Source organism: Thalassophryne amazonica, chromosome 14 (assembly GCF_902500255.1).
Source record: "Thalassophryne amazonica chromosome 14, fThaAma1.1, whole genome shotgun sequence".
Classification (NCBI taxonomy): Eukaryota; Metazoa; Chordata; class Actinopteri; order Batrachoidiformes; family Batrachoididae; genus Thalassophryne; species Thalassophryne amazonica.
The window spans coordinates 96921963-96945421 of record NC_047116.1 but is presented as its reverse complement, the minus strand read 5'-3'; the positions used below and the strand labels follow the sequence as shown (position 1 = coordinate 96945421).

General features: G+C 43.4%; 1 protein-coding gene across 1 annotated transcript; it reads left to right on the top strand.

Annotated features, from left to right (window-relative positions):
- The first annotated feature begins 279 nt into the window (after nt 1-279).
- Nucleotides 280-19302, top strand: LOC117525020 (isocitrate dehydrogenase [NADP] cytoplasmic-like). Its single transcript, XM_034186837.1, has 8 exons — nt 280-395; nt 8293-8584; nt 10700-10802; nt 11382-11559; nt 11687-11842; nt 16722-16861; nt 16987-17149; nt 18209-19302. Exons 1-8 carry the CDS (start codon nt 310-312, stop codon nt 18300-18302), a joined length of 1212 nt encoding a protein of 403 aa, XP_034042728.1. The 5' UTR covers nt 280-309; the 3' UTR covers nt 18303-19302.
- The last annotated feature ends 4157 nt before the right edge of the window (nt 19303-23459 follow it).

Here is a 23459-nt window from a genome sequence, read left to right as displayed (position 1 = left end):
CGTTGACACACTGAGTTTGAGCTGCTGGACGACTGAATCAGTGTGTGTGTGTGTCTGTGTTGTGTGTGTGGTGTTTGTTGTCAGTAAGATTGAAAGCACCCGTTTCTCAGCTCAGAAGTTTTTCAGTTGTTTGGTAACTTTTTCACATAAAGTTACTTGTAAAAAGAGTGATGGTTGGTTGTTAGTTTTGCCTCCATGCTCCACCTCCCTGTTGTCCTTGTTATCTTTTTGTGTAACTGTGCCTTCCTGTTGTATCCTTCCAGGCTCCAGGATGTCCAGAAGAAGATCCAGGCGGGTTCTGTGGTGGAGATGCAGGGAGACGAAATGACCCTGGTCATCTGGGAACTCATTAAGGACAAACTAATTTTCCCCTACATGGAGCTTGCCTGCCACAGGTGTAGAGACAACGTTCTTCTTTTTTCCTGGCATCTTTATCTACTTTAGTCCAACATATTAAGGGTTCGACTCACTTGTGCATCCACAGTACGGCCCATTCGCGTCCGCGGTTCAACTCCTGATGAAAATCACAGAGTGCACAGGAAAAGTCAGCTTATGATACAAATGGTTTTGTCATAGATTAACAATTCAGATCTGTGCAACATTCCTCCATTATTGGCATTGTTTTCCAGATCAAGTAGAGGAAAATATTCTGGAATCACCATGTAGTTTGTCTTAGTAAAACAAATACTGAGAGAAGACTGAATATATCGAGTCTGCAGTTAGAAATTTCATCATGATACGAGGTCTGTTAGAAACAAACTATCCGACCTTTTATTTTTTTGCAAAAACTATATGGATTTGAACAGGTGCACTTGCATCAGCCAAGCTTGAACTCGTGTGCATGCGTGAGTTTTTTCATGCCTGTCGGTTGCGTCATTCGCCTGTGAGCAGGCTTTGAGTGAGCAGTGGTCCAGCCCCCTCGTCAGATTTTTATTGTGAGGAAAATGTCTGAACGATTTGGAGCTTTGCTGCATCAAATTTTTCCAGAAACTGTGAGAGACAGCCAGGTGGAAACCATTCGGAAGATTCAGATGGCTTTCAGTGAAGATCTTATGGGGATCACACAGATTAAGGAGAATTACAGCTGGATTAAAGATGGCCCACAGCGGCGGATGTTGCGCAGCGCACCGAGCGGCCATCGACATGCTGAAACGACCAGCTCATTTCCAAAGTGAACGCTTTGTTGATCCGGGATGTCGTCTGACTACCAGAGAAATGGCAAGAAAGCTGTACATAGCACTTTTTCGGCACATTCCACTGTTACAGGAGTTTTTGTAATGGAAAGAGGAGCGGAGAAATTCGCCACGGAGCTGCTAATGGTGTGGAACAAAAGCACCTCCGTGTTGGTCTCACAGGACAAGCCCTAACATGCCCAGCTGTTGCACCATTCGGAAGATTCAGACGGCTTTCGGTGGCTTTTCAGTCATGTGACTATCCGAGAAATTGTGGACAAGCTGGACATGCCACAAACATGTCCTGTGAGGCTTCATCACGGCGTTGCTTTTGTCCCGCGCCATGAGTGGCTCCGTCCCGACGCGCAAATTCCTCCGCACGTCTTTTCATGACAAAAACTCCTGTAACAATGGAATGTGCCGAAAAAGTGGTATGTCCACCTCTTCTGCCAGTTCTGTAGTAGTCAGACGACGTCGCGGATCAACACAGCATTCACTTTGGAAATGATCTGGTCATTCAGCCTGTCGATTGCCGCTCGGAGCGCGGCGCGCCCTCCGCCATTGTGCGCCATCTCTAAACCAGTTGTAACACTCCTTATCAAATCAATTTTATTATATAGCGCCAAATCACAACAAACAGTTGCCCCAAGGCACTTTTTATTGCAAGGCAAAGCCATACATAATTACAGAAAAACCCCAACGGTCAAAACGACCCCTGTGAGCAAGCACTTGGCGACAGTGGGAAGGAAAAACTCCCTTTTAACAGGAAAGAAACCTCCAGCAGAACCAGCTCAGGGAGGGGCAGTCTTCTGGGGACGGTTGGGGATGAGGGAGAGAACCAGGAAAAAGACTGCTGTGGAAGAGAGCAGAGATCAATCACTAATGATTAAATGCAGAGTGGTGCATACAGAGCAAAAAGAGAAAGAAACACTCAGTGCATCATGGGAACCCCCCAGCAGTCTAAGTCTATAGCAGCATAAACTAAGGGATGGTTCAGGGTCACCTGATCCAGCCCTAACTATAAGCTTTAGCAAAAGGAAAGTTTTTTACCCTAATCTTAAAAGTAGAGAAGGTGTCTGTCTCCCTGATCTGAATTGGGAGCTGGTTCACAGGAGAGGAGCCTGAAAGCTGAAGGCTCTGCCTCCCATTCTACTCTTACAAACCCCTAGGAACTACAAGTAAGCCTGCAGTCTGAGAGCGAAGCGCTCTATTAGGGTGATATGGTACTATGAGGTCCCTAAGATAAGAGGGACCTGCTTATTCAAAACCTTATAAGTAAGAGAAGAATTTAAATTCTATTCTAGAATTAACAGGAAGCCAATGAAGAGAGGCCAATATGGGTGAATATGCTCTCTCCTTCTAGTCCCTGTCAGTACTCTAGCTGCAGCATTTTGAATTAACTGAAGGCTGTGCGCAAATGCAAAAAAGCAGTCCTACATATTTGTTTAATATGCGCATTGAATGACATATCCTGATCAAAAATGACTCCAAGATTTCTCACAGTATTACTAGAGGTCAGGGTAATGCCATCCAGAGTAAGGATCTGGTTAGACACCATGTTTCTAAGATTTGTGGGGCCAAGTACAATAACTTCAGTTTTATCTGAGTTTAAAAGCAGGAAATTAGAGGTCATCCATGTCTTTATGTCTGTAAGACAGTCCTGCAGTTTAGCTAATTGGTGTGTGTCCTCTGGCTTCATGGACAGATAAAGCTGGGTATCATCTGTGTAACAATGAAAATTTAAGCAATGCTTTCTAATAATACTGCCTGGAAGCATGTATAAAGTGAATAAAATGGTCCTATCCTTAAACCTAGTTACAGCGCTTTCCGAAAGACTTCTACTGTAATGAAACTATTCCCCACTGCTGGCTAGTCCATTAAAGTAAATGTAAATGTTATTAAGAAATGATCAGACAGAAGAGGGTTTTCAGGAATACTGTTAAGTCTTCAATTTCCATACCATAAGTCAGAACAAGATCTAAAGTATGATTAAAGTGGTGGGTGGACTCATTTACATTTTGAGCGAAGCCAATCGAGGTCTAACAATAGATTAAATGCAGTGTTGAGGCTGTCATTCTCAGCATCAGCAAATAAGCACTAAGTCAGGCAAAAGGTCTGAAAATTCACAGGAAAACTCACAGTAATGACCAGGTGGACGATAGATACCCACAAATAAAACTGGTTTTTGGGACTTCCAATTTGGATGGACAAGACTAAGAGTCAAGCTTTCAAATGAATTAAAGCTCTGTCTGGGTTTTTGATTAATTAATAAGCTGGAATGGAAGATTGCTGCTAATCCTCCCCCTCGGCCCGGCTACGAGCGTTCTGACAGTAGTGGACTCGGGGGTGTTGACTCATTTAAACTACCATATTCATCCTGCTATAACCAGGTTTCTGTAAGGCAGAATAAATCAATATGTCTGTGTTTAATCTGTGTAATCCCCATAGAATCGTCCTGAAAGCCGTCTGAATTTTCCGAATGGTTTCCACCTGCTTTCTCTCACAGTTTCTGGAAAAATTTGATGCAGCAAAGCTCCAAATCGTTCAGACATTTTCCTCGCAATGAAAATCCGACGAGGGGGTTGGACCACGTGCTCACTCAAGCCTGCTCACAGGCGATGACGCAACTGACAGGCGTGAAAAACTAACACATGCGCACGAAGGTTCAAGCTTGGCTGATGCAAGCGCACATGATTCAAATCCATATAGTTTTTGCAAAAAATAAAAAGGTCGGATAGTTTTCTAACAGACCTCGTATATGAAAGAATGTGGGCTCCAGGGTGTTCACAAAGAACGGATGAAAACATAACCTCCTCCAGCTTCATTGGCGGAGGTTATGAAGGTGCCCTGATGATGACTGGATGAATGTGACCTTTAGTGATGAATTGTCAGTCTGCACTGATCAGGAACATGATGCTGGAGCTTCAGTCTGGTGCTAATCTAATGAATGTAGAAAACTGGAACTTTCACCACCCACACTTATCATTCCATCAGTAGAGAAATAGGGGTGGTGATGATGATGATTATGACGATATCATCCTGTGGGGATGAATCGAGTCAAACTACAGAGCAAAAGTGTTCAGGCTTTTTCACAGGAAAGGTAAATCAGCTCAACGACATGACCCGGAAACAGTTTGGTTTTCAGTTCAACTGCAAATGTATGAAGGAAAATTAAAAAAAAAAAATGAGTCTGATGAGGCTCCAATTGCAAAACCAACCTGCAATGCTGTTCAACAAGTTGGAACCATCTGGAGAATGTTGTTTTCAAGGTGGGGTTTGCAATCCACCTCGAACCACATTCTATCCAGATTGCTTTCTCACTGGATAGCATTCAGACCTGTCTTTCAAATCTGGCTCATTTGACACCTGCGTAGTACTGGAATTTGTAAACAAGTTGTTATTGCACATGATTTGTGGACATAATATTGCATGTGTTATTTCAGTGTTATTCAGTCAATCCAATCAATCAGCATTTATTTATAAAGCACTTTACAGCACCGACTGGTGTCCAAAGTGCTTAACATTAAAAACACAAATTCACAAAAATAAAACATATAGAATAAAATTTAAAACAACACATAAAAAGACATAAAATAACAGAACATGTATTATTATTGTACAGTCTGACAGCAGCAAGGAGGAACGACCTGCAGTATCATTCCTTCTTGCACTGAGGGTGCCTCAGCCTGTCACTGAACGAGCTGCTCAGCTCTACTACAGTCCGGAGGGTGACAGGAGGTTGTCCATGAAGGATTTGAACTTGGTTAACACCCTCCTCTCAGCCACCTCCTCCAGAGAGTCCAGAGGACAGCCCAGGACAGAACTGGACTTCCTGACCAGCTTGTTCAGTCTCTTTCTCTCCCGCTCTGTGCTGCCCGGGGCCCGACAGACGACAGCATAGAGGAGAGCAGAGGCTACAACAGAGTCGTAGAAAGAATTACTGATTACTGCTTATGTAACCAGAGTACTGGTTATGATTTTGTTTTGGTTTTTTTTTTTGTTGTTGTTTCTTTTTGATGGTTCCAAATTATAGAGAATTCCATTTGTTGGTGTTGGGAAGCCAGAATTTCCAGTGAGTGAAGAAAAAAATATTTAAACAAACATTCAGAGGTGTCAAATCCAGCTTCAGAAAGTAAAAGTCCAGCCACATATTTGTCCATCTTCCTAATAAACCAGCTGATTGTAATTATTTCAGCTCTTCAGGCAGGTGGATGAGCTAATTATTGAGATCACCTGTTTCAGGTGTACAGGTAGAAGCAACACATGGGTGGGTTTTTACTTTCTGAAGCCGACAGCTGCACATGTGCACGCACAATCCCGTGTGCACGATCGCGTGCATGTGTGCGTGTGTGCAGAGTGCAGTACCAAATGTATGGAACCAAATTTGCACTCTAAATGCAATGCAACACAAATGGGATGAATTGATCCATGTCATGTGACATACAAAGCACCAATCAAGACAAGGATCCACTCAGCCGTTATATAACTGAAGATAATTTTTGCCTGATCATGTCCATTTTCCCTGGAATTACCCAGCAGCTGCCCATTTGTCCTGATGAGTGATCAAGATCAAGTCATCATCAGGATCAAATTTAATTGATTTTAAATTAAAAGCTGGATCCTATCAGCTGACTGTTGATCAGGATCCAACATGAGTGGATCAAAGTTCAGTAGTCAGGGTATTTGTTGTAATTTTCCACTCTTTTGAACTTTGAATTGTGCGGCACTTTGTATTTTGTGTCTGGAAAGTGGTTTATAAATTAAATTATTGTGATGAGTGTAACTGTCATTGAGCAACACGGTGTGTTAGCGGTCAACACTGTTGCCTCACAGCAAGATGGTTCCAGGGTCTCTTTTCACCTGGTCCTGTCTGTGTGGAGTTTGTATGTTTTGTCAATGTTCCGGCTTCCGCCTTCTTCCAAAGACACCCAGATTAGGTGGACTGAAGACTCTAAAGTGAACGTAGGTGTGAATGTGCCTGTCTTGATCTGGCCCTGTGATAGACTGGTGGGCCTGTTCAGGGTGAAACCCGTCTCTCGCCCAGTGACCGCTGTGACGTGACCGCTGTGACAGGCTCCAGACCCAACACAGTGCGAGTGAGACCTCCCATTGTCTCCTGAAGTACCTGTTTGTTTGACACACAGTCATTCCAGAGGATCCACCAAAGAGACCAAAGACATCTAGGTATTGTCATGGTCACTGGTTAGTGTCCAAGCCTCACAACCAAACACCAGTCACCTCTGTCCAGGGACGCCCTGACTCCATAAGCTCTTCCAGGCATTTCTCAGCCTCAAAGGCTGATGTCCCAGAGACACAAACGTCACTGTTGAGAACTGTGAATGTCTCAATAATTTCAATACAGGTACCCTTCTGATGGACAGGTCCAGGAAGCCAGTGAAAGCCTGGATCTTAGTCTTGATCCAGGATCATCACAAACCCAAATTCTCCTTTGTCAGTCAGATATCTGGAAAAGACGTGAACTGTTTTCACTGAAATTTGATGGCTAGGTAGTCTATCTATTCCTGTCCGTCCAGGAAAACCTGTTTAGGGTATGTGCTGATCTAGATCAAAGGGCACATTTTTTTCTTCAGTGACTTAAAAGTTACAACTTCTGAACTAAATAATTTCAAGTAAGTAGAGTACATAGTAATTAGTAATTGTAAGAAGTAGTTTTGTTAGTAACTGTAATGACACAGCCCCCCCCCCCCCCCCGGCCAGTCCACCAAACACTGGATCTGTTTTTTTTTTAAGACTGAGGAGGCGTGCAGCTCATCAGCCCTGCTTCACCTCCTGCCTGTGTGCAGATCTCTGATGCACAGATAGCTGGCAGTGTCGTGGTGGCTTCCCTCGGCAGTGTCGTGGTGGCTTCCCTTGGCAGTGTCCGTCCTGCACACTGTCCCAGTCTCAGAGGACGACGTGCTGTGGAAAGGTTGCTCACGTGGTGTTACACTCTGTGTAGGTTTGTAAGCACTGTTTAAATCTTTCTTTGGACTTGTGCTGCTCAGTACACAACAAAACAAAGACTGTGGGTCATGAGGACTCAGTAATATAAAATAATCAGAGCTAAGATAAATCAGTTCTTTTATAAGTTGCATTGGGCTGTTTGTCTACATAAAACAGCTTTGTCCAATCAGCAGAGCTTCTGAGTGGACTTTGCTTGATGTTGTTTTGTTTAAGGTTTGTGTTGAAGCTCAAGTCAAAGATTTGCCAGTCCCTCGTTCTGAATGACAAACTGGATTGTGTGTGCTGTGGGTCTGCAGTGAACTTTAGCTTAATAAACCAAATATCATGATTGTATTATCTGGTTCTGTACACTTCAGCCCGATGTAGGACATCTTAGGAGCTGGTCCAAATACCGTGCAGACACACAGCATTTGGACCATCACTTCTTGTACTATGGTTGTCCATGTCACCGGGTTAAACAGGAAACTCTGGTTGTCTAAGTCCAAGCAGTAAACTTTGATGGCCTCAGATGAAGCGCCAGCTGGAAGAAGAAAAAGTTGCACTTTGTAGACTGGCCAAACAGAGCACATTCCCATAGCAGTCCACGTTAAAATCTCCAACTTCAGAGCAAAAATAAACATGTTTACAGCCTGGTACAAAAGCCATTTTGGTCTCTCTAGATAGTTTGACAACTTGGGGGGGCTGGGTGAATATTTTTCTAACTTCTTAGTTTGGCATTTTATGTATTCCACATGAGAGTGAGTGCACCACAGCCTCATCCAACAGTGATAGTGAATTAATATTTACCCATTTACAGCTGGGTAGACTGACCCATTGCAGATTAAGTGTCATGTCCAAGGACACAGACGGGTAGCTTGAGAAGGATTCAAACCCAGGTCTAAATATTGGCATGCCAGCTCATCACACTTCTCTGGAATACGCCCCCTAGTGGATGTTTGAAATACTGGTAGAGCTTCAACATCCCATATGTTCCTGAAATGTGCGAGTGTGCTGTTGAGATGGATGTGGTCGGTGGCCTCCTTCTCTTCTCTTTATAGTCTCAAATACAAGGCCACTTATTCACACATGAAAATGATGTCGTTCCTGTCACTAACCACAGTCATAATCCAGGTGTCAGATTAACACTTATCTGCATTTCCTTTGTCATCCCATGAAGCTACGACCTGGGAATGGAGAACAGAGATGCAACAGATGATCAGGTGACCATTGAGGCAGCTGAGGCAGTCCGCCGTTACAACGTGGGTATCAAGTGCGCGACCATCACGCCAGATGAGAAGCGTGTGGAGGAGTTCAAGCTTAAACAGATGTGGCGCTCACCAAACGGGACTATACGCAATATCCTCGAGGGCACAGTGTTCAGAGAGGCCATCATCTGTAAGAACATCCCTCGCCTGGTGACTGGATGGGTCAAACCTATCATCATTGGCAGACATGCTCATGGAGACCAGGTAGGCTGTCGGTCCAGGTTGGACTGCTTAGGAGATGGTGTGTGAGTTCATACCGAGAGTTTGTGTTCGGAAATAATACACAGTTCAACCGTACAGTCACAGTGCCTCCTGACGGGTCCATGAACATCAGTTTATTTATACAGCACCAAATCACACCAGCAGTCACCCCCAGGTGCCAACCAGCCCACCCCATGAGCAAGCACCTGCATGACCATAAGAGGAACTCTCTCAGGTGTTTGTGATTTTAGGAAGAAACCTCATGCAGACCAGACTCAGTGTGGTGACCAGGTTCTTTAAAACCAGCTGGAGACTTCTGATGCCAAGCCAGAAAATACAATAATCAGTTCTGTCAGAGTTCAGCTATACTCTGTTTAGCGTTGTTAATGTAGAGTTTGTGTTATTGGTTATATGATTGATTGTCAGTCTTTTAAGCCCCGGTCACACGGCACTACCAAAGGACACTGAAGCCAAAACGAAACAAGAAATTTGGACTTAGGATGACTTTCGGAGATGTCGTTTAACCGTCGTCCAGCTTTGTTCCTGCAGCTGGCGCTTCGTCAGTATTTTCAAACTATTGAAAAATGTGAACGAATCCTGAAGACAACCTCAATTCATCCGTATTCCATTTTGCTTTCTGTCTTGACGGTTCTTCGTTTGTCTAGTTCCCGTCCCGTCAGCGTTCCGTTTTATTGTTATCCAACTTTGTCCAACCATCAGTCTCTCTCTCTCTCTCTCTCTCTCTCTCTCTCTAGACTCTCATCGTCTCTGGCATACGACGTGCATGTGCGCACACGTTGTCAAGACAACACAGCTTCAGGTGGCTGTAGACAGCACAGACTCACTGCAGAAATGATCACACGCTGGCACTTCATTTTGATTTTGTTTATAAGCATCAAGGTCACTGTTCGTTTTTCTTTTGTTAGTTTTGGTTTTGTTTCGGTCTTTTATGCACTCTGTACTCGCAGGCTTTTCGGTGAAGGGAGACGTCCAGGCTCATTCATCCACTTCTTCTCGACGATTTGTGGCTTTGGGACTTTTTTCCTTTGTTCAGCTAACGCCGTGTGCCCTGTGACAGGGCCATTAGGTCATTGCCATGCATGCAGCAAACTCTTAAAGGTGGACGATATCACATTTCTGTCTAATGCCTCAAACTCCTTCATCTGTTTCTTAGCTGTGATCCTGAGGTTCTACTGGACCTTTACAACACAGTTTGTTCATTCCTGGGTGTTAATTTTGGCCTCCTTCCTCAGTGATGTGAAATTGTATGGTCCTGAGTTTCTTTTGTATAATCGATTTGCTTGTGGTCCCATAAATCTTTTTGCAATGCTCCAAGGTAGAAACGTAGACCTGCGGAAATCCAAAATGTGCTTTGGAAGCCTTGGATTAATTCTTCAGATTTCTTGCTGCTCCTAAATTCAACCAGTGAACCAGTCAGAGGCTCATAAGCAGCCAAGGCTCAGTGATGTGGATGTAGATTGGGAGTGAAAGCTGGTCTGATCCAACAGAAGGATCTGCTGCCAGTGGCTTGGAACCAGATACCACAGGTCTCATGGAGTCCATGCCTTGAAAGAACCAGCACAAGTATGGTGCAGGCAGTGTTATAGCAGGGACACGTGTAACCGTATAACTGGTGCTTGATGTGACTGAAGTGTATCAGGCTAAACTGTGTGATGCTACCAAAATGATTGGACAGAGCTTCACAGTGCAGATAGATAATGACCACACACATACGGGCAAAGCATCCCAAGAGCTTCTCAAGGTACAGATTGATTTGGACTTGCACATGTCAGGAAAGGCATCCAGTCCAATCCATTTCTGATCCACTGTGGCAACCCTGAACACCTTTAAAAAAAAAAAATAAATGTGAGAAGCCAAAAAAAAAATGACTAGTGGCCAAGTCGGACACCTGACCTCAACCCAGTGGGCATGTTTTTACCTCCCTGAAGACCTAATGGAACATTAACACACATCGTGGTGATGTACAGAGGCAACATTCCAGAAATCGTGTCTCTGTTCGTTTCGTTGTGGAGTCGACTGTATGTAAAGTGCTGAGCGCTAGCAGGGTTTTTGGTCTCTGGTTTAACCTCTTGGTCTGTCTCTGTGTGCTCCCTAAAGTACAAAGCCACGGATTTTGTGGTTCCAGGCCCTGGGAAGGTAGAGATGACCTACACGCCCACGAATGGACTGCCAGTCACGTTTGTTGTCCATGAGTTTGAGGGTAAGAACACACAGCCTGTCCTCAGTCTGGAGTCAGTGTAGATACTGATAATCAACCTGCCTGGCAGCAGTGTCATACTGAGATGCTGAGTGAGCAGCAGGATTTTTGTGGAGGCCTTGAACATTGTGACAGCACCTTTAGGATCAGTGTTGTTGGACGCATGTTGACGGCACGTAATAATGTAATGATTAATTTTGTTCTGTTCAGTAAACACATCGTGTCAGCGTTCTTATCCACTTCAACGCAGCACATTTTAATCTGATTAAAGCCAGTAAATTTGTTTCTAGATCATAATCTTAGTTTTTCCCAGAAATCAGTACTTTTGAAAACAAAACAAAAAATAAAACCAGTTTGTCCAATGTTACTTATTTATTTAACTGCCTTTATCAGTTCTAATACCCACATTGGTAAGAGGGTATCTCTCCACAAAACGAGTGACTCCACACACAGCCAAGTGTTTTTTTAGGTGGTTGAAGCAAACAATATGACGATAATGAAGCTGACTGTAGTCTTTATAAATCCCTGTCCTAACGTCTGCAGGGTTGATCACGCACTGATTTGATGTGTTTGTATGTGCAGGCTCAGGTGGTGTAGCACTGGGAATGTACAATACGGATAAGTCCATCAGGGACTTTGCCCACAGCTCCTTCCAGATGGCTCTGTCCAAAAGCTGGCCTCTCTACCTCAGCACCAAGAACACCATCCTAAAGAAGTACGACGGCCGATTCAAAGACCTCTTCCAGGAGATCTACGAGAAGTAAGGGATTGTATCTTCACGCAGATGAAATCTCTGTCATAATTACACCTTAACATGACAATATGCCCTTTATGACATCACTGGTTCTGTCCCTCTGTGTGATGTCCCCTGTCTCACCTGAATCCAGAGAATATCATGCTCAGTTTGAGGTCCAGGGTATCTGGTATGAGCACCGTTTAATAGACGACATGGTGGCCCAGGCCATGAAGTCTGAGGGAGGGTTCATCTGGGCCTGCAAGAACTATGACGGAGACGTGCAGTCCGACTCTGTGGCCCAAGGTTTGTGACTGCAACATATTCTTAAGGTGAAGCATCGTGCGTTTTTCTGCAGTGCTGTGCAAACGTTTTCAGCACAGCATTGTTCTTGTATTAATGTGGTTTGTGATTATTTTTTTCCCTCAGTTAATACGGTCCTGCTTAGAATTACTGGGAACCCTGAATTTAAGTACTAAACTTAAAATATATCTCCAAAAAATGTAAGTGAACCAACCTGTCCTTCTCCTTCCCTTTAGGGGCGCTGTAGCAGATCATTCATCTGCATCTCACCTTGTCCTCTGTGTCTTCCTCTGTCTCACCAACCACCTGCATGTCCTCCCTCAGCACATCCGTAAACCTCCTCTTTGTCCTCCCTCTTCTCCTCCTGCCTGGTGGCTCCATCCTCAGCATCCTTCTCTCTATATGCCCTGGGTCCCTCCTCTGCACATGTCCAAACCATCTGTCTCACCTCTCTGACTTTGTCTCTAAACCGTCCCACCTGAGCTGTCCCTCTGATATGTTAATTCCTAATCCTGTCTATCTCTGTCACTCCCAAAGAGAATCTCAGCATCTTCAGTTCTGCCTCCTGTCTTTTTGTTAGTGTCACCGTCTCTAAGTCGTCCACATAGCTGGTCTCACTACTGTCTTGTAAACCTAGTGGGCAGCAGAACTAAACTATTGTTCATTTTGTCATGAAAGCACCAAATTTGGCAGACATATTTAAAGTAAAGGTCAAATTAAGATCGACATTCATTGGATTCTATGACATGTGACATGTTACCTTGTGACGTAACTAAGCATGACATGGGGCAAACTGTTCCTTTTAAAAATCAGATGAACTCAACCAGTTATTGCATCACCTTTTAGCAATATTGGAGCAACTTTAACTTTTGACCTCTGTACAAACTAAAGCTGACCTTTGTCTTCCTTTTGGTGTTTATACCTCATAAGTCCAGAACATTCAGTCACAGTTAGTCCAAACTAGACCTTTTGGAATCTTTAAGATTAGACAAATAATGTGGTATAGTTTTGATTATGATTGGAATGCTTTTCAATTTTCATTTTGGCAAATGGCTGCCATGGGTGACATTTAAAATTCACGATGCCTCAATATCCGGTTTGATTTGGAATACCTTGCACAACTGCATGGAAATTTTAGCTAAGCTGCAGCACTAACTTTCCCCTTCACTCTTGCTGATGTTATTCTGTCACAAATCTCTCCTGCCACCTTTCTCACCCACTCCACCCTGCCTGCACTCTCTTCTTCACCTCTCTACCACACTCTCCATTACTTTGGACAGTTGACCCCAAATATTTAAACTCATCTACTTTCACCACTTCTACTCCTTGTAGCTGCACTATTCCACTGGGCTCCCTCTTATTCACACACATGGACTCAGTGTTATTCTGACTGACTTTCATTTCCCTTCTCTCCAGAACATATCTCCACCTCTCCAGGCTAGACTCAACCTGCTCTCTACTCTCACTACAGATGACAGCGTCATCTGGAAACATCATCGTCCATGGTGACTCCTGTCTGATCTCATCCGTCAACCTGTCCATCACCACTATGAACAAGAAAGGACTCAGAGCAAGGATCACCTCTCCACCTCCACCTCTACAATGAATGAGTCTGTAATTCCTACTGCATATCTCATCGCTGTCACACTGTCCTTGTACATGTCCTGCACGACCCTCACATACTTCTCTGTTGTTCCAGACTTCATCATACACACACACAGAAAGACAGACCAACCACAAATCCTCTCTTGGCACCCTGTCATAAGCTTTTTCTACGTCCACAAACACACAATGTATCTTCTTCTGACCTTCTCTATACTTCATCAGTATTCTCAGAGCAAACACTGCATCTGTAGTGCTCTTTCTCAGCATGAAACCATACTGCTGCTTACAGGTCTTCACCTGGTTTCAAAGTGTAGCTCCCTGCATGCTGTTTCTTTCGCCTTTGCCATGTCTCTTTACTTTACACCACATCTTTATGTTCTCCTGTCTTTCTTCATTTCTCCAAATAATCCAGTTCAGTTTCACCAATACCTCTTCCAACATCTTTTCATACTTACCTGTACTTCCTCATTCCACCACTTTCTTTCCTTAGTTCAGATGCCACACCCAGTACATCCCTAATTGTCTCCCTCACCACCTCTGCAGTAGATTTCCTGTTGTCCAGCATCACTTCCCCTCTATCCAGTGCCTCTGTCACCTCCCTCCTGGATTTCATACAACATTCTTCCAACTTCAGCTTCCACCATCTGATCCTTGGTTCAGTTTTCACTCTCATCCTCTTTTTTTCATTCTACTCACCACCATCTGATGCTGTCTAGCTGCTCTTCCTTTCTCCTGTCTCCACTTTCTTGCAGGTTGCATTTCCTACACAGGACATAAAGCACCTGTGTGCACCTTCCTTCACTCTGACACATCACCCTGGGCTCCTCCTTCTTCTAAAATTAAGATTTCACCACAGCCATTAGCTTTGTTTGGGGGGGGGGAGGTAATATGTCTTTTTTTTTTTTTTTTTTCCAAAATGGGTGCAACAGTGGTCCCAAATTAATTTAAAATTTCCCAGTTTGTGAAATAATTCCAGATTTTTTTTTCTCATTTGTTTACATATTTAGAAGTGTGGCAGAAGTTAATCTAAGGGCTTTCTCGTGTTCTAGAAACAAAAACAGTCTGGCAGTCTTTAACCAGCTGTTACTACCTTCTCTAACTGATAGAGGTCGATGGTGTCATCAGGATGGACGTCTTAGCGTTTAACAGGATCCGTTCCTGCTCCGTGTTTCCTTTCCAGCGAGAGTGTCTTCTGTCTTCTTCACACTGCAGGTGTCCAGCAAATATCAGTCGTTCTGCAGCAGGCAGATGATTAACACATCCACCTGTCCACCTACTGTGTCTCTGGACTTCAGAGACATATTTACCTCCTCCAGCAGGGTCATGTGACCACGCATGTCTGTTTGTTAGACAGATTAAACAAACGGAATGAACCCATTTTAATGGAAGCTGCTGGAGCGGCTGGACATGGATTAAAGACACACCCATTAAATTTTGGGATCATGAGCATATTGGAGGGGTGCACAGGTAGGTAGGACCTGTTTGGAGACAAAGTCAGGGATGAGAGATTGAGATGGTTTGAAGAAGTGCAGAGGACAGACATGGGGTATATAGGGAGAAGGACACTGAGGATGGAGCACTTTGATTCTGAGTGCTCTGATCTTGTAATTCTGATCAGTCATGAGTGATCAGGGTCAAAGGCCAGAAAGTGATCCTGATAGCCCTTCTTTGTCAGTTGGGTCAGGATCAAAGTTCTGCATTCAGGAAGGTGAGTAAACACGAACAAAGATCAGGATAAAGGATCACTGACCAGCAGTCAGGATCCTAGGTGAGTCTTTAGACCCCATCAGCATCTGTGAGTGTACGTTGGTCTGGATCTGGATAATGATCTGTATCTGGTCAACAAAAATATATTTGTGTGGTTCAAAGTAGAGTGAAGACTGAACTTTGATTTGGGATTTGAGGGGACTGTGGGCTCTGTAATTTTGGAGTTCGAAGAATGTATCATACTGTCGTTGTGGACAAGCACCTCTAGCACAGAGAAGGCCAAGGTCTGGTCAAATGACCAATCTACCTCTAAAGTCCACGGATAGTCAAATGACTCCAAGATCCCCTGTGGAGAGCTACTTCTGTTATATAAACAAGGAAGTCTCAGAACACCTCAGGGGAGGGGCTGACTTGGCTAGCCACATTCTTGTTTGCATATTTGCTGTCTGTGTGCCTGCTTAGCTGAACGGGCTGCTGATTTGTGTTTAGGTGGATAAATAACTTACCCTGGGGGAGAGATGACATTTTGTTTTCTGAATTGTATTGAAATGTACCAAAAACACACCAAAAGAAAACTTTGTTTTCTGGATTTTATTGAAATGTACCAAAATGTACCAAAAAAACACACCAGAAAACCAAAATATATACAATAGGTACAGGTTACAGTCTCTCACAGTGACTAACAGTCCCACACTGTTATGTCATTATGTCCACATGATGACAGCAAGCAGACACACATGCGTTACAGTGGGCAGTTGTTAGTCCATGTCTATCCAAACACAGTACATGTTGTCCAGCTGGCACATCCAGAACGACAGATCTTTCAGCCACTGTGGTGCACAAATAGTTGTAGCAATAGGTGTACTAGGCAGCTGTAATTTTACACGTTTTGCACACAACTCCGGCTTCATACGCAGCCCTTTCAGCTAAGCAGGCAAGTGACTCCAAGATCCCCTGTGGGGAGCTACTTCTGTTATGTAAACAAGGAAGTCTCAGAACACACAGACAGCAAATATGCAAACACAAGAATGTGGCTAGTCAAGTCAGCTAGCCAGGGTCATTTGACTCTCCATGGGCTTTATGCAAACACAAGAATGTGGCTAGTCAAGTCAGCTAGCCAGGGTCATTTGACTCTCCATGGGCTTTATGCAAACACAAGAATGTGGCTAGTCAAGTCAGCTAGCCAGGGTCATTTGACTCTCCATGGGCTTTATGCAAACACAAGAATGTGGCTAGCCAAGTCAGCTTGCCAGGGTCATTTGACTCTCCATGAGCTTTATGCAAACACAAGAATGTGGCTAGCCAAGTCAGCTTGCCAGGGTCATTTGACTCTCCATGGGCTTTACAGGTAGAAGAGAAAAGCTTGGACCTCCGAGTGCTAGACCATTTTAAAATGTCTGAAGGTGACCGCTAGGGGGAGCTGTCTCCCCCTGATGCTCCTACTCATCTGTTGTGCACCACTGTGGTTTTGCTAGAAGGCTGACTGGAACACGTTCAGCTGCAGCACGTATTATTGATGACATCAGTGAAACGAGCGCCCTGATCATGAGATCTTGATGTGGTTTTTGTTGCAGGCTACGGCTCCCTGGCTTGATGACCAGTGTGCTGGTGTGTCCTGATGGCAGGACTGTGGAGGCAGAAGCTGCACATGGCACAGTGACCCGTCACTACAGACAGCATCAACAAGGAAAGGAAACATCCACCAACCCCATAGGTACCAACATGATGCCCTCCACCCCACTGTCCCAGACACTGAATTCAAGCGTGTTCTTAAGCTGTATGTGGTGATGCACCACACCACCGCATGCTGTCCTCAAACTGTACATTTGTGTGCTACAGCCTCCATCTTTGCGTGGACGCGCGGACTGCTGCACCGGGCAAAGTTGGACAACAACGCTGAGCTGCGAGTCTTCGCTGAAGCTCTGGAGGCGGTTTGCATTGAGACCATTGAAGCTGGTTTCATGACCAAGGACTTGGCTATCTGCATTAAAGGACTGCCAAAGTTAGTCTCCTCCTACATCATCACCCCTGAGTCTTTTCACTGGCTCACCAGTGTTTACGACCACACCCACTCATTGAGGCAGCAAATCTTAAATTGGGGACAATGCAATATGTGTGTGCAACTTCATGTCAGATGGCCTTTTCTCACCCAGAGGAGCCCCCTGCCCACCCAAAAAAGTAGAGACCAACAGATACGGATTTTTTTTTTTTAGAGGTGGGGGGGCGATACTGAATTTAGAGGGTAAAAAAATTGCTACAAACAAATGTTCCAATATATAAATTTAAAAGTGGCAATGACTCCTTTTATTATCAAACCCTTATGACAAAGAAATGTAACTGAGACTTAATGTTTTACGGTTTAAACAGGAACTTCAATATAAAAAGCAACAAATGTAGCCAAGAACAGCGTCACACTTGTACAACATGTAGCCTTCTCTCGGATTGGCAGTTATTTTGTCATATCACTTGACATTTTCACAATATAAACTTATCTATTTTGGCCCCGCCTACCTGACTGCATAGCAAACACTTGTGTTTAGTCACTGTAATACACCCACTCTGACTGAAAATGATTGGCAGCCAGACACGTTGCCTCTGTCTCTTGTTGCTAATGTAACCAAAGCAGTGATGGGGGTCCCAGCCATACTTGACAGCATCCTAAGCCATATTGTTGGAGCGCCCTCTGCTAGACAAAGTATGTAATGACACCATTTCCAACACATAAAATGCTTTTTCTACATTGTTCATGCAGTAAAACAAAAGTTTTCATAAAATAACAAAAGTTTTCAAAAATAATTTAGATTCCAGTATGTTTGTGAAAGGTTAATAACAGCTGATATTATTGGCCAACCGATATATCGGTCAGGCTCTTGGGGGGTGGGGGGGGACTGAAAGATTCATGCTGCATAAAAGCAGTAGATCATTACACAAGTGGTGACCAAGTACAGAAGGTTCCACCTGCTGATTAAGATTTGTCTGCTCTCTTATGATGGGGCCAGGTTTATATCTCAGATACGTTAAAACTTACCCACTGCTCTCTGCTGCCCCCTTCTGTTTGCAGTGTGACACGTGCTGATTACTTGAACACATTTGAATTCTTGGACAAGCTGGCAGAGAACCTGAAGATGAAGCTCGCCAACCAGCCAAAGCTGTGATCTCACCGCCTTGCGTCCACAGACAAGCACTTGTACCCACAGACCAACCCACCAGGACTACACAGACCACAGAGTCCAGGACACCAGGAGACCTACAGACCAACCCACCATGACTACACAGACCACAGAGTCCAGGACACCAGGAGACTTAGAACTCCTAAGTTTAAGACATTTTAAGTCACAGAGTTGTGCATAATTAGGGGCGTGGTCAAGCTGAGTTTGGGTGACCATATTCTGACTACTGAAAAACCAGGACACTAGGCCCGGCAATGTGATACTTGAAGTTTACTCAAAAGATGCCTTATAATTTCAATACATTTAAAGTATGCTTCCTCTATATGGTTAGAAAATTGTTATATTACAAATACTATCTATAACCAAAGACACAAATTTAAATAGGCTTCTCAGAGAAACCAGGACATGTCCTGGGAAAACAGGATGTTTGGTCATCCTGCGCCGAGCGACAGGCAGTCTGTGCCAAGCTCCAACTCCACCGCTAGCTGTGGCTGCTAGTTGCTGTGGAGGACCACTTCTGCTTTTCTGAGCATTATTTTTCATGTCTGTAATAATATGGCTTGTGTAATTATTTGTCCAAACAGATTGTCTAAGACATCTGTGCTCCAGTATTTCCATCAATATAAATTTTATGTTATTTAATTTTGCATATTGGCATTATTAGCAGTTTTAGCAGCCGTTGTTAGCTTGATGATGTTAGCTCCAGTTAATCCATGATTACTTACTAAGATTGTCATCATTTTTAATGCCCACAAAACGTCATTAAAACTTCCACCTAGTCCCCAAAAATCTGATTTAATAAACACCCAAACTGAGGTTAGCCTCTTAGCTTTAGCTTGTACAGTAACTCTGAGAAAGGGGTGTGTTCAGGCTTCGTTTGTCCGGCCCATGTCTTGCGGGGTCTCACCCACTCTCCACCTCTTTACGTGTTTATCAGTTAGCCGGGGCGTAGGCAGAGTGTGCACTGCCAGTATGGCGACACTCAGAGCAACAAGTTTGAAACACTGGAAAACCTTTGGGAGATGTCACAGAGGATTTGTGGGGCATCTGTACCATAAACAACCGTGTGTGTATCAGCAGTAATGGCGGTAATCCCGCCGTTGTGGTTTACTGTTTGTGTAAGCTGCCACCCAACGGAAAAACTGCAACACGCACTTCTTAGGTGATCTGTTAGGCCAATTAACAGCACAGCAGGCCATATTAAACTATACGAGGTCTATTAGAAAAGTATCCGACCTTATTATTTTTTCAAAAACCATATGGATTTGAATCACGTGTGATTACATCAGACATGCTTGAACCCTCGTGGGCATGCAAGAGTTTTTTCACGCCTGTCGGTTACGTCATTCGCCTGTGGGCAGTCTTTGAGTGAGGAGTCGTCCACCCGCTCGTCGATTTTTTTCATTGTTTAGGAATGGCTCAGAGACTGTTGCTTTGTTTGATAAAAATTTTTTCAAAACTGTAAGGCACAACTGAGTGGACACCATTCAATAAATTCAGCTGGTTTTCGGTAAAAATTTTAACAGCTGATGAGAGATTTTGGTCTGGTAGTGTCGCTTTAAGGACGGTCCACGGTGCCTGACGGCGATCTGCACTTCGAGGCGGCAGCGTCTCGCCGTTTCAAGTTGAAAACTTCCACATTTCAGGCTCTGTTGACCCAGTAAGTCGTCAGAGAACAGAGAACTTTCAGAAGAAGTCGGCATGAGGAGTTTATTTGGACATTCCATTGTTAACGGACATTTTGTAATGAAAGAACGTGCGGGCAGTCGCATGTCGGGCTGGACCCGACCGCGGGGGGTCGCGGCAGGAAAAACACCTCCGTTGGAAACCTTAACGGGCAAGTTGGAACATGCCCAAGCTGTTAAACAATTTCTCAGTTACTCACTTGTTGAAAGCCATTAAAAGCCGCCTGAATTCTACAAATGGTTTTCAACACGGAGGTGTTTTTCCTGTCGCGGCGCACACAGATTTGCCGAGTCGTCACGGAAATGACTCGGTGAATTTGCGCGTACGTCTTTCATTAAAAAAATGTCCTTAAACAGTGGAATGTCCGCATAAATTCCTCATGCCGGCCTCTTCTGAATCTTCTCTGTTCTCTCACGATGTCCTGGGTGAATTAAGCCTTAAATTAGGATGTTTTCAGCTCGAAACAGGCCGACGACAGCGCCTGGAAGCGCTGCAGGACGTCCCGCTCCGTGGGAAGTCCTTACACCGACAGAAACACCCCATAATCTCTCATCAGCCGTTAAACTTTTCACAGAAAACCAGCTTAATTTCTCGAATAGTGTCCACTCGGATATTCCTCACAGGTCCAGAAAAAATTTTGATAAAGCAACGCGCGCCGTCTCAAGCAGCGTGTGAAACAAAGGAATTCAGCCAAGAGGGTGGGACCACATCTCACTCAAGGCCTGCCCACAGGGAAATGACATCACCGACACGTGTGAAAAAACTCACGCATGCGCACGAGGGTTCAAGCATGATTGGTGTAATCACACGTCATTCAAATCCATATAGTTAAAAAAAAAAATAAAAGGGTCGGTTTATTATCTAAGAGACCTCGTATATACATACACTAAAATGCTCACAAAGGAGCCATTTGCTCATGCTAGTGTTAGCATCACGTTAAGTAACGGATGACATCATCGCTGCTTTAAGGCGTTCACCTTGATGACATCATCAACCTCAGTCTGAAAATGAACATAGAAATATTTTTTAAAACTTTTTAGCCATCGATCACACACTAGCTTCAGGGGTGCATACTGCCACCTAGTGTGTCGGAGTGTGTGGAGTCATGGCATTAATGATTCAAAATCTGTGCAATACAGAACATCAAACAATAAAAGGTACAAAAAATATCAACACGAGTAGGAGACAGCACAAGTTTGACCATTTTAGCACTTTTAAAAGACTGACTTTGCAAATGTTGACTGACGGAACCTTTGACTACAAAACTTTTATTTATTTCAAAAGCTAAATGACAGAATCTAACAACTAAATTGATTATTTTACCTTTAGCATTTAATATGTACAGAACTTTCTCTGATGAAGAAAATTTACTCAATATAAAAGGAAGGGGATTGTTGGTTAAGTTGGAAATTTCAGGGTGTAGGAAAAAAAAGTTAAAGCGCACTGTAGCAATCAATGCATCAACTCAGTCAAATATACCACAGAGTGCATACCCCCCCACCAAGGAAAACCGGGTCAGTGTTCTTCACTCAGGTGAAAATGGCTACCTCTATGGTCCAGACTGGCACTGGTGCCGGTCACCAAATACATCTGGTTTCTGACAGAAGAAACAGAAAAAAGTAAATGTAGAACCTCATTGAGCAGAGAAGAAACTCAGACACACCCACCTCATTAACCAACACTAACTCATTATTAACTCATTAAGGATCACAAACTCATTATTAACTCATTAACAGTCACCAAGTTATTAATTAATTGTCACTGAGTCCTTATTAACTCATCAATGATCACCAAGTCATTATTAACTCACTAATGGTGACTAACTCATTAATTCGATTGTCACTGACTCATTAATTTGTTAATGGTCAATAACTCATTAATGCCAAATTCCAGCAGACATGTGACCTTCAGAACTGTTGGAGTTATCTGACAGATAATGAAATATGAAAATATGATTCAAACCAGTTGCTAAAGTTTTGTATTTCTCCATTTTAGTTTTTTTTTTTTTTTTTTTTTTTTTTTTTTTTTTTTTTTTTTTTTTACTTTTATGTAATTACTTCCGACAACGAATGTTGCTGTTTGTTTGTTTGTGAACAGCCTGGAATCCATATTTCATATATTGTTATGAAATTTTTACAGAGGATTCATATACTGATAGGCAAAAATTGATTAAATGTTCAAGGTCAAAGTCAGGAAAAAAATCTGTATCCTTTAACATTGAACCAATTTTTAAAAATTCGTAACTCGTAACATATTTGAGAGTATTATGTAGAATGGTATCTTTTATTTTGATTGATTATATTATATAATATATATTGACTGATCGACTGATCCAGATTACAGATTTTGTGGCCATTTAAATTCAACATTGAAAACCCCATTTGATGTATATTTTACATTATATCCTAATCAAACGTGCCCCAGTCACTCTCATTTTTCTGTTATTAATTTATCTACAACACTAAAATTGGATGGAGGTTCCAGTTTTATGCCTGTTTGTCTTCCAGTTATCAGTCAGAACCCAAGTGCTAAAAAAACGAGAAATTGTGCACAGCAGAGACCACCAATGTTCTGTGAAAATTATCTAAAAAAAAGAATTGAGAAATGGAAAAAGTCCCCCCCCGATAATGGCACAAAAAAACTTTGATTCAAGTGCATGAACGAAACACATCCTCCTGACATTTGATCACATCTCATTTATCTTGTGAAAAGTCACTTCTAACAGGACTTTGACCTTGAACATGTTTTCCCAAGGTAAAATTTGTGGAATTGGAAACTAATATTGACAGATGTTTGCACTCTCCGAGCGCGGTGCTCTAGTTTTCTGTTGTGTTTTATGTGCTAACGTGTGTCTTTGTGTATCTGTGGCCCGTGTGCAGCCTGTCTGAGTTTTTTTTTTTTTTTTTTTTTCCTGCACCTAAATAAGAGAAACCTCAGTGTTGCTCTGTGGCAGCGTCTCTTCCTGCCTCCTTCATGCCTGGCTCGCCCGCGGGCGCTCAGAGAAGCACGTTTACTGTTTCAACCACGTGAAACTGTGCCAGCTGGCACCTGAGACCTTCACTGTCTGAAGCACTCATCTGACACGAGAGTGTCTCACATCATTTACAGACAGAGTGATGCGCCCAAAATGCTGCTGCTCTTGTTGTGGACCTGGTGTGTCTTTGGGGGGGGCGCCGCTGAAACAGTCTGCATCAGTTTGTCTGTTGGACGTTTAAGTTTAAGTCCTGACACTTTATCTCAAAATAAAAGAGTTCAAACACAGTGACTGATTTGTCTGAGTGGATTTTTTTCAGGTCTGTTTTTAAACGGTTACAAACGAGGCTGCGAACAGCTGGATGAGAGCTCAGGAGTTTATTTTACACCGTGACCTCGAACCCAGTAATCAAATGTAAAGACTGTTTAGTGCAGTGACATGATCAAACCAGATTTTCCTGGATCAGGTCCTTCAGAGAGCAC

What these genes read in the sequence shown, in the direction of transcription:
- LOC117525020 (XM_034186837.1), top strand. Translation starts at nt 310, where the DNA reads ATGCAGGGAGACGAAATGACCCTGGTCATCTGGGAACTCATTAAGGAC. An exon ending in TGTTGTCCATGAGTTTGAGG is followed by an intron (nt 10,803 to 11,381) that starts GTAAGAACACAC and finishes TTGTATGTGCAG; the next exon opens with GCTCAGGTGGTGTAGCACTG. An exon ending in TGCATTAAAGGACTGCCAAA is followed by an intron (nt 17,150 to 18,208) that starts GTTAGTCTCCTC and finishes TTCTGTTTGCAG; the next exon opens with TGTGACACGTGCTGATTACT.